At 33.5% G+C, this 12,035-nt stretch overlaps 1 protein-coding gene across 12 annotated transcripts in view; it reads left to right on the top strand.

The window, feature by feature from the left end:
• FRYL (FRY like transcription coactivator) overlaps positions 1-12,035 on the top strand; it is a 272,059-nt gene that overhangs the window by 198,342 nt on the left and 61,682 nt on the right. For all 12 annotated transcript variants that reach the window (XM_025040241.1, XM_025040244.1, XM_025040245.1 and 9 more), the window contains 7 exons: positions 2,080-2,171; positions 4,585-4,757; positions 6,461-6,621; positions 7,179-7,289; positions 8,164-8,318; positions 8,636-8,735; positions 9,810-9,978. In XM_025040241.1, coding sequence (XP_024896009.1) covers positions 2,080-2,171; positions 4,585-4,757; positions 6,461-6,621; positions 7,179-7,289; positions 8,164-8,318; positions 8,636-8,735; positions 9,810-9,978 — 961 coding nt within the window. The remainder of the gene's footprint in view (positions 1-2,079; positions 2,172-4,584; positions 4,758-6,460; positions 6,622-7,178; positions 7,290-8,163; positions 8,319-8,635; positions 8,736-9,809; positions 9,979-12,035) is intronic.

Below are 12,035 nucleotides of genomic sequence, written 5' to 3'. Positions count from 1 at the left end.
CAGGTCTAGATTGGGGTCGGCAAACCTTTTCTGTAAAAGGCCAGATAGTAAATATTTTCAACTTTGCAGGCCATACTGTCTCTGTTTCAACTACTCAGTTTTGCTGCTTAATCTACTAGACAAATGAGTGTGGTCATATTCCAATAAAACTTTATTTACAATACTAGAGAACAGTGGGCCATATTTTGCCAGTCACAGGTCTAGATCCCCAAATCTACAGATAATGTATCAGGTTCTGAGCAGCTCTTAGAAACCACAGATCTAGTGGAACAGATATGTCAATCATAATTATAACAATGTATTACACACTGGAATAAAGCATAGATTATGGGTTGTATAAGCTGCAGAAGAGAAAGCCTCCGACTGTGCTCACGGCTAATAGCAGGCATTATATGAAGTATTGATATTTGAAGTGAAATTTGAAGGATATTCCCAGTGGACAAGCAAGGGAAAGACTTTCTAGGCGAATGAAAAGCATTTGCAAACTTTATAAAAGAATTTGGACATTGCAGATTCTTTTGTGTGATTATATGAGGCGGAAAGTGATTGATCAGGCAAGAAAGCAAGATAGAAACTATCTCATGGAAGGTGCCGGGTCTAAACCTTATTCAGTAGACCATTGGCCCCCAAAAGGCACTGGAATCTGAAAATTACCTGGAGGACCTGCTAAAAATTACAGGATCCTGGGCCTATGGAATGAGAATTTCTAGAGTGGAGCCCAGAATCCTTTTCTTTTTTTAAATAAGCACTGTGGATGAGTCTGGTGTAGAACACTGAAAATCACTGCTGTTAGTGTCAAAGATCCATTGAGGAATTTAATCAGGAGAGGGAGATGGTGATAGTAGCTATTCTTTGAGAGACTTTAAAACAGCATCTGTAATTCTTCACTCCCTTTCTTTAACAGAGCTCTATAGAGTAGTGATAGTATTCCCATTTTGTAATTGATTAGACTTTTGTTTCAGAATGATCATGTTAGTTACAGGATGATTAATTAGAGGAAACTGGAATTTGGAAACAAAATTTAGTGGCAGTATTTATACTCCTGAAATTCAGGGGGAAAAAAGTCATCATGGCAATTTAATAGATATATACAGTGAATTGCCTTGAATGTTAGATACATTTTGAGAACTTTAAAGTCACAATCTTTCTATGGAGACAGAATGAACACAGGCCAACTGCAACTTTACAGAAATCCTCAAAGACTGTTGAGAAGCCATCCAGTTCAATAGGAATTGCTATGAACTTTCCAAAGAGCTAAAAGATACAAAAATTTAATGAATTGATTATCAGTAAATTGGCCTACTTGTGGAAGGCAAAAAATTAGATCATGGACACAAAAGTGAAAGAGTAATAAATATATTTTCAATTGCTCTGTATTGGGAAAATTTCATCATAAATAAAATAATGAGCTATAGAAGATAGTGATGTAGGAGATCTATATCTTAATATACTATATGAGTTCCTATTAGAAGCAGAATCAAGTTGAGATGTTACAGCTATTATTCTAGGTATTAGTAATTTGGCCTTAGTGAGACAATGACACTTATTATTACCATAATGATCAAATAAATTTTTTCTTTTGTTTTTATTTGTATTTATTTTTTTGTGTCAAAATTCATTGGTAAATGGAAAATATTGGCATGAGCAAAATCTGTGGGGTTTCTTCAGTCTCCTTTGTGATATTTTCCCTGCCCTTCTGTCATGTTTTTGGGAATATCTTAGGGATTCTTTGTCATTCAAAGACAACATTTTATTAACTGCTTCAGTTCTTCTAAAATTGTGAGATTAGAAAATCACGTAAAAGTAACTGTAGAATTTTATTTTCCCACCAAACGAGGGGTCTCACCACTGAAACTTTTGTTTATGGTTTTATTTGACTCATTAATTTCAACCTGTCCACACATATCTCTTTGATGCAACAGCTACCAGAGTGCTTGAAATCTACATTGCACAACCAAAATAATTTTGATAAACTCTAAAACTAAGACATTCACAATGTTCTTTCCAAGTTATACCAGTAAGTTTTCTGTCAACTTCCCTCAAGGATTTTTAATTAATATCTTTGTATCTTTGGAATAGAATATGAAACGGCGCAGGCGTCGAGATATTTTACGAGTACAGCTGGTACGAATATTTGAACTGCTGGCAGATGCCGGTGTCATTAGTCACAGGTCAGTATTGGATTTTGATTTTTAAAACTTTGAAATGATTAGAGAATGTATTTTTTCTCTCATGAAATATAGAAAAACAAAAGCACCTTTGCAACAAAAAAGCTTGTCTGCCTCGTTGTAAACATTATTTAGTAGTCAAAGTTTCACCCAGGAAATTAACTGATGGCCTAAAAAATTTATGAAAAAAATCTACCATCACTACTTGTTTGCTTTAGGCAAAAACTGGGTGTAATGTTCCTACAATTTTGATATTTGTTGGAATCTAGTAATCCAGGCAAGTGGACAGTAGCCCCTTTTTTTACTGACTGATTTAACTTTTTCTTGCCTCATTTTTAAGATCTATTTCTTCTGGACTTGTGAAAATCATATATTTAAAGACTTAACATAATAAGGTTTGCAAATTTATTTTAATCTATTGTTAATCTTTTCTGCTTGGGAAAAAATATGAAATCCACAAACGTTATTCATAATTGTTTTTACCCCTCATAAATGAAAACATAAAACCTGGAGTTATTTCTACAGTAAAGGCATCTGACACTAAGACCAGCTCCCTGAGGAAAATTTCATCAGCTTTTGTTGAGAAATAACTATTTCCTTAGGAAGGAAGGTAATGATGTTGCCTGACCCTTGAAGAAGGAAAAAAATTGGAACTAACCATTTCCAAAACAGTTAACTGAAAAGAGATCTTGAAAAAAGATATGTTAATAATCAAACAATTGTAGTGTTGTTACTTTAGCATTACTTAACATACCTAACACCTTTCATAGTTAGCATCAAATGCTTTTGACAAGTACTTTTAAGGTAGAGCTTTAATCAAGAGAATTTAAACCATTGCTTTACTTTTCTTTATACTAAATTAAAAGCGACTGAAAAGAAAGAAAAAAACATTATTCTTTGTTTTGCCCTCCAGAAAAATAAAACAGGTCAAGTTAGGAAAAGTAAATTTGAAACTTGCTGGGTTTGATGCAAAAAAATTAATCTAATTCACATCTGAATCTTATTTGTTTGTTTTTTCCTTTTTTGGTTGCTTTTAATGTTATTTGAATGAAGAATCTTTGAATGATACTGTTTTGGGGAACTGCAAGGTGTTGGTATTTTAAAAATTTAATACAAAAGCTGTACTCATTATTGAGCAGTAATGGTTTTGAACACAGTTGTGTGTTTTGATTTTGTTCTTTTAAGAGGAAGGAATATAAGACTATTGCTGTTACAGACTTTTTATTTCCTTGGTTAAGTAAAAAAAGATGAATTCTGAATGCCAAGAAGGCAGGAATATTTGTTTTGTTCACCCAGTCAATCTCGTGTGCATTGTAGGTGGTCAATAAATATTTCTTAAATGAATGAATGTTTTATTCTGGGTCAGGTTGCAATCTTCTAAATTAGTTTCCCATTCACAAATAAGTCATGACCTAGAATTTACAAACACCTGTTTAGGGAATAAAGGAAACATTTTCATCATGGATTTATTAAACATTTTTATTGTTATAGACTGATTTTTTTTTAATATGCTGTACAACCATCGTGATATTTATAAGAAGCTATTCACAACTAGTAAAAAATTAATTTTACTTTTAAAATCATACATTTTAGAAGTATTTTTCAAATATAACAGTTAACCAAAATAAATATAAATGTAATAGCTAATCATTTTTGTAGTGCTAATAGTTTATTGGGCCTTTCATATATAGTAATACATTTATAATCTTACTAAAATTCTCTGAAGTAGATATTGGTCACATACTTAATAACTGATGAAACACAACTGGAATCCAAGACTTCTGACACTAACCAAATGTGACCCCCTTCCAGTCAGTGATTTCAAGTTCTAGTCACAGAGCTCTTGACTCCAAGAGAATATTATTGCAGAGATTCTTGAGGCAAATCCATAGGTCTAGACAGAAGATTTGAAAACCAACAGTCTTACTTGAATTCTCTTATATTTTTGCATCCCAAATAATACCTACCCAGGAATCTTGCTGAGAATAAGTACCTGATGGATATTTGATTGACTGCTAAAGGTATAATAATATGCATGGCAACTATGAGAACGTATAGAACTAGTCTTTCCTCTTTCTGCCTTTCTAAACTGATCTTGCCTATCCCATATGCCTCCTTATTTCCTTATTTTGAAAAGCTATATATTTTGACAAAGAGGGAATAACATTCAGTATTCAGAATAGTTAGATATGGAATTGAATAATATAAATTGCAGTAGTGATTCTTTAATTAAGAAGCACTATTTATTTTTATATCAAGTAAGCCAAAATCATGTTCGTTTTATTTTTGTATGTTAAGTTACACACAACCATGACCATGCAAAGTTCTGATTTTGATTATTAGGGAATTGTTTTGATTCAAATTATTGTTTAAAATCACATTTTCTTTATTGTTTATTTTTCTTCAATATTTTCAGTGCAAGTGGTGGCCTTGATAATGAAACACATTTCCTCAACAACACTTTGCTGGAGTATGTAGACTTAACTAGACAACTCCTGGAAGCAGAAAATGAAAAAGATTCTGACACACTGAAGGATATACGATGCCATTTTAGTGCCTTAGTGGCGAATATCATTCAGAATGTTCCAGGTATGATTTTCAGTTTCTTAAACCATTATTGAATATTAAGGGACCATCATATTTTTTTCTTCCCCTGAAGTTCTGTAATCTAAGTGGATAAAACAAGTTGTGGACATACTGGAAAAATGTTTCCGCATAACATGTATGGCAAGAGTTTGTTTTACCTTTGAATTAGTGTCAGTGATTAGAAATCAAAAAGCATCTCAACATGGATTTTCAATGACAATCAAGACATTAACACAAAAATGTGAAGAAATCAGTAGAATAAGCTCTTTGGACAAACTTCTTCTAGACTCAATGAGCAAAGAATGTAATGCTCCAAATGGTAATTGAGGAGAAATCAGTAGAATAAGCTCTTTGGACAAACTTCTAGACTCAATGAGCAAAGAACGTAATGCTCCAAATGGTAATTGAGAATAGAATTAACAAGATGCTTTTGAATAATGGAGAGCGTGTAGGCCATAGATGTGTATGTGCTGCTGAGCGAGCACCGTAGACGTAAAGTATCACAAGGATACTGTGTTACTGATTGATTCCTTTAACAGATGTGTGCCTATTGTTGAACCCATACTGTATGCCAGGTACTGGTTTAGGCACTAAAATATTGAAATATGCAATTTTATTTCAAAAAGTCATAAATTCCTTACAAGTGAAAGACATAAAAATGTGATTATATATAGCTTTTGGTATACAATGTAAATGTTTCTTTTTCTTTCTTAAAAAAAAAACAAACTTGTTTTATTACCTTAAAAAGTATATGCAAACCATTGACTTTTCAAGTAAGAACAGAGTTGTGTTTTATAAAAATATCCTGTAAGCATCTGGTTAGGTACATGAATTTCAAGTACAAGAACCCGGTTTTGAACTTCTGGGGCAATTGATGCTATTTAGAGGAAAAGACTAATTTTTGCCTCTCAGTATTCTGATCTGAAGCTCACTAATGTAAAGATATAATTTAGTCCATTACTAAATACTTGTCTATAACTTTCACATTGATTGGTTCATTATGATACTGCTGCATTTCTTCCAAAAGAAGGATTGATGAAAATTTGTCCAATAGGACTTATAGAATAGAATTTTAAAGTAGAAAGAATCTTTACAGAGCTTCTAAATGAGTGGTTTTCAAATTATATTATTTCTCCTCTGGCGCCATCAGCAAGAGGCAGCAGAGTGGGTTTGGACGCCAGGTCTCACGTCTTACTTCAAATAAATGAGCTTCTCTTTTGTTTGTTCTGTATGTCAGGATTCCATATAAGGATCTTTTAATAAAGACAGCTGCACTGCTGAAAACGTATTAAGTTTAAAAATAACTTACCTAGTCCAAAACCCTCTCTTACTAACTAACCAAGGTAGAGGTGTTCATGGTAATGTCATAGCCAGCCTTACCGTGTAGCCGGCAACAGCCCAAGGAGAAGCAGGGTTCTGCCTCCCAGCTCTGTGTCAGCCTCCTGGCAGCACCGATCCTGCCATGACATCCTGCTTGCAGAGATGCTGTATCTCACATAATGTGCTACATGGTGACATAGACCATAGCTTTGTTACTGTGACTTGCATGTATGTAAATGATTTCTATCACTATGGAGACTTTTGTTAAGTTAAAATGAAAACTTTTCTGTTTTACAATATTACATATTCAGTAATAAGTTAACATGCATGTTAAAGTAAAAAGAAATGGAAATGAATTTTTTCTCTATCTATTTTTTTATTTACAGTGCACCAGAGAAGAAGTATTTTTCCTCAACAGAGCCTTCGTCACAGTCTATTTATGTTGTTTAGTCACTGGGCAGGTCCTTTTAGCATCATGTTTACTCCCTTGGACAGATACAGTGATAGAAATATGCAAATTAATAGACATCAGTACTGCGCACTAAAGGTATCTACTTAGAGATCTGATTTTTTTTTTTCTTATGTTGAGTATAGTCATTTATTTTTTGTCTCTCAGTGCCTGGCATTATAAAAAGGATAGAGGTTTCTTCTGAGTACCTGAGAGTATTAGAATGTATGTTTGCCTTCCATATTCAAACATTTATACTGTAAGTTTATTTAAATACATAAAATGTAATACAAAAAAGTTACAGAATCTACCCAAAATTTGAATGCCATTTTCTTAAAGAACTGAGGATTGCCTCAAAGAAATACCAGTTTTTTTTCCTGCTTAAGTTCTTTTTCTTGGTCTTTTTTGCCTCCCTTCTCTTTTAGTACTGTTCAAAGTCCATGTCTAATTTGGTATCATGATACTTTGGTACTTTCGTATTCATAATAAATTACCTAGTTTCAAAAATTACTATTTCGCTTTTCTTTGTACAGAAAAAAATTAAAGATATTGTTGTTACATAAGCATGACTAAAAATATCTTGCCTCTTCTCATTAAACAACCAGCATTTAACCTCTTAACTGTTTTAAATGTAATTCTGATATTATTGTTTGAAGGCTATGTCTGCTGTACTATGTTGTGGCCCTGTTGCAGATAATGTAGGACTTTCATCAGATGGCTATTTGTACAAATGGTTGGATAATATTTTGGACTCTCTGGACAAAAAGGTAATTATTGGTAATTCCCTTAAAATTTCATAATAAATTGTCATTGCATTATTTGGAATTATTGTATGGCCCACTGAAAACAAGTCTTTTAAAATTAGATAGGTTAGAATTATATGCAGAAAACATATGTAAAATTAAATAGGATGCCATAATCTAAGAAATTTCTAACTTATTACACCCTCATTTGATCATTTTTTTATGTTGAAGGATTAATACAGTAGTAGTATGTATATATCTCAAAACAGGGTTCTAAGTCTATAAATAAAATATTAATGTAGTCTACATTGAGCTTCAAGGAAGAAACATGTTTTTTGCTATGTTTAATTTCTTGGGTGTTTTTTTTTCTTTTTCTTTTTTTTTTTTTTTTTTTTTTTTTTTTTTGACCACTCTCCAATTAATCATTCTTTCCTGCCCTCCCTATTCCATGCCCTTTGTACTGTCATACTATACATTGCATAGACATCACAATTTAAAATAGGACTTACATTTTTTTCCCCAAAGAATAATTTTTCTATTAGGTTATCAAAAACAAGAATAAAGCTTGATAAAAATAACTGGAGAGGTTAAGAATTCAGTTTTCTGAAAGTACTTAATCAGTGTTCATATTCATCAACCGCCTTTAAAGCTCAGCTGGAAGAAAGAATGATGTTACTAAGAGTCTTGTGCAAAAAGCAGGAGACCAAGCTTAATTTACCCATGTCATTTTTTCTGCAGGCGGAGTAAAATGAGAATGAGTTAAACAAAGGGAAACTGAATTTTGTGATTAAATGTAAAAAATATATATACTATATTATTTTGGTAAAATGTAGAGAAGTAGGCATTTAAGTAATGCACTGCTCTGTCTGTCCTGAGCAATTTTGTGACCTTTTCTTAGGTTCATCAGTTGGGCTGTGAAGCAGTTACATTACTGCTGGAGCTGAACCCAGATCAGAGCAACCTGATGTACTGGGCTGTGGATCGATGCTACACTGGTTCAAAGAGGGTGGCAGCTGGCTGCTTTAAAGCCATAGCTAATGTCTTCCAGAACAGGTGCTCCAGACTCTGTGTTTTATATTCTATTTAGGTGTTTGTTTGTTTGTTTTTAAAGAAAATATTTTCTTTTAGTCCAGAAATACTGAGAAACCAAGTATTTTCTCTCTGTAAACTCTTAACAAAATTTAACCCAAATAAGGATCATGATCACGTTGCATCTATTTTGTACCTTTTGCCTTAAAGAAAAACCCAGTTGCCTCATATGCTTCGCAGCTGCATGCATGGCAGCAGCCTTGTCCTTTGTATATCGTATTTATTAACTTCAGTGAAAGCCTCTAAACATTACTTACCTAACATGTAAAATTTGTCCCTAGGGATTATCAGTGTGACACAGTGATGCTCCTAAATCTGATACTGTTTAAAGCAGCTGATTCTTCTCGAAGCATCTATGAAGTTGCTATGCAACTTTTACAGGTTTGTAAACAATTTTTAATTAAAATCCTTTCACTCAGAATTTTATGAAGCATAACAATCTATTCTTGCCTTGAAAATATACTAATGTTCAGTTTTATTTTTAATATCAAGGTGTTATATCAATTCCTGATTATCATTAGAAATAGAAGACAAAGATAATATGGGTCATTTAAGTCTATAAGTAATACAAACTGTTTAGAAGTATATTGTAGAGAGATTATGTATGTTACATAAACCTATGTGTGCCTGTGTGTGTGCAAATACTTATGAAAATTTAGTGGTTAGGGGCCTGGGTTTTTGTGTAACTATTTTTATTCAGCAGATAAGAATATGAATTTAATTTTTTTTTTTGAGAGCTAAGTGAAAAGTAATTAGCTCTTTTATTTATAACCTCATATAATTTTTCTTTATTAGACTGAGAAACATAACCTAGAAGTCAACTTGCAGACATGGATATATCATTATTATATAATACTTAACTCATTGATAATAGAATGAGATTCTTTCCTCTTAACCAAGGGTTAAGAATAGAATTCAAGTAGATACTGATTTTCCAAAGGGTGTGAAGTGGTACTGATTCTGGTAAGGATCATCTTAGGAATTCCACCCTGATGTCTTTATTAATTAAGAAGAAAGTTCAATAGTGTAGCTCTTTACATAGTATAACGTAAGAAGAATTTTTAGTTTATATTCCATATTTCCTTGTGGTTAACCCAGGTCTGTTTAAAGATTTTTTTCACTTATACATGTTTTATATAGTCATATTTTTGATGGAAAGTGATCAGTCTTTTTCAAGTAATTGTATATTAAGATGCTGAAGTTGATTTCAGACTGTGCTACTATCCCCAATCATTGCCATTAAACACAAGGACTATAAATCCTGGTAAACAGTTACAGATATTTTGCAAACATTTCATGGAATTAGAAATTAACATGTGAAATACTTTGCAATGTATAATTCTTAAAGTATAATTTTTAAAATGAAATATTTCTTGGGAGATTTTATCTTTTTAATTATAGTTGAAATTTAGAGGACCCATGAAGTCTTAAATTGATGGAATTACATTCCCATAGATCCTGGAACCGAAGATGTTTCGCTATGCTCACAAATTGGAGGTTCAGAGAACAGATGGAGTTCTAAGCCAGTTGTCTCCTCTGCCGCATCTGTATTCTGTTTCATATTATCAGTTGTCTGAGGAATTAGCAAGGGCATATCCTGAGCTAACTCTCGCCATATTCTCAGGTACGATCGATCGTTGAACTGGTTAGTAGTTTCTCTTTATTAGCAATAATTTCTAAAGAACTACTTTTAGGAAATTTTCAATATATGAAATTTGAGGTTGACTCAAAACATGTCTTTATATAGAGAATTTTTAAATAAAACTCTTCATACTGATCTATCATGATATTTAGATGTCTTATTAATGAAATCTTTACAGAACTTCTCACTTTTTCTCACTCTACCCAGAAAGAAAAAAAGAAAAAGAAAAAAGAAAAGTAAGAGAGGGCTTCACATACAACTTAAAACGTATTTCTTTAGTAGACAGTAGAACTTCCTGAATCTTCTAATATGTATTTACCTTGTATACTGGCCTGTATTTAATAAAATGCAGGGATAAAGATACAGGTTTCTTTCTGTAAGTAAAACCTCTAATCATAGGGAAAGGTCCTGTACTGCCGTAAGCAAAACTATTGCTAGGATCCCACACTGCTTTCAAGCCAGTTTCCTTTACTTGGGGCCAACAGATATTCCTGCCAGAGTTTCTGAAATTTCAGGGCTATGTGTCAGGCAAGGTGTCATATCTATCTGGGTTTCCCAGGATTCAAATTTAGGACAATTTGGAGATCCATTTAGTTTAACCTTCTGCCTAATGAGTACACTGTTGTAAATGCCCCCATGATGTTTTATCCTTTAACTGAAAAGTTTTCATTATAATACGAAAGACAGCTAGTTTTTCTGCTTTCCACCTGCAGCAAGATCTTGTTCTAGTCTGAGTACTGGACGTGCTCCAAAATTAGCATCCAGGGGAGTGCAGGGTTCTGTTGTGGTTCTTTCTTTCATCTGGGCTCAAGGTATAATGGGCTTAGCCACCTTTGGGCATTTTTCCTTAGTACCTATGTCAGCGGTGAAAATGGTTTGTTTCCCATTTCTAATTAACCTGAGTGGGGATAAAACAACTTAAATTCTCCTAACATTAGGTTCTTAAAACAGTTTACCCATTTGGTTTGCACTGGTAGATGGCAGCAACCATGCCCTTTCCTTTCTTTTCCCCAAATCCCACAGTCCTGACAGCCCTTATAGGGTGGATGTGGATGGTCATCAACATAATGTGGTGGCTGTCGTGAACACTAATCTTGCTGTTGCTGGGCTTCTTCTAGAGGCTGCTGTACGGAAAGCAGAGGAGACCAGCTGGGTCTCAGAGGTCATGGAATTGGTCAGCATGGCAGCTGATATTGGGATGGTCCCAGCTCCCACACACACTGACTCTTCCCCCAGTCAGGACCTTTTCGTTCAACTCCTTTCAGAGCTCCAAGTCTAATGTTTCATGTGTGGAGGCAGTAACATTGATATACTAACAGAAGAGAGTCATAAAAAGTTGGAATTTAGCATAACTATATGCAAGGCATTGGATGGAGCCCTTCATTGTTAGTACGTCGAATTTGCACAAAAGTTCCATGAGGCAACCACTTTTGTTACCCTCTTTTTACAGAATAATAAATTAAGGATCAGAGGTTGACAGGTTGGCCCTAGGTCAGGCAGCTTGTATGTGGTAGAGCTGGTGTGTGCAATTCCGGAGCCAGGTTCCAAACCACAGCTTCCATATTCACTACTTCTAATGAGTAAATAAGTACAAGTAAATGTGGACAAAAGGGGTATTGAGGAAAAGGAAGATTCTTATTTAAAGTGATTTATGGAGATTAAACACTATGTAAAAAAGCTCATGAGCTTTAGAATCAACCTTGTGTTTGAATCCTCTGCCACTGGATCTTTGTTTGACCTTGGGCAAGTTACTCTGACTCTGTCTACCTCACAGGCTTCTCTGGGCATTAGATGAGATGGATGTAAAAGTAACAAGTATATCATAGGCATCTCCCCTAGATGGAACCAAAATATGTGAAATTCTTTAAGGGGTCAGTTTAAATAACTCATGTATAAAAATTGTCTTTTATCTTAAAATTATATTTATTCATTCATTTATTTATTGTGGTAAAAAAACATATTATAAAATTGACCATTTTAATCATTTTAACTGTACAGTTCATTAGTGATAAAAGTATGTTTACACTGTTGTGAAATAG

The sequence above is a fragment of the Pteropus alecto genome, unplaced genomic scaffold (assembly GCF_000325575.1).
Source record: "Pteropus alecto unplaced genomic scaffold, ASM32557v1 scaffold57, whole genome shotgun sequence".
Taxonomy (NCBI): Eukaryota; Metazoa; Chordata; class Mammalia; order Chiroptera; family Pteropodidae; genus Pteropus; species Pteropus alecto.
This window is presented reverse-complemented; position numbering and strand designations above follow the sequence as displayed.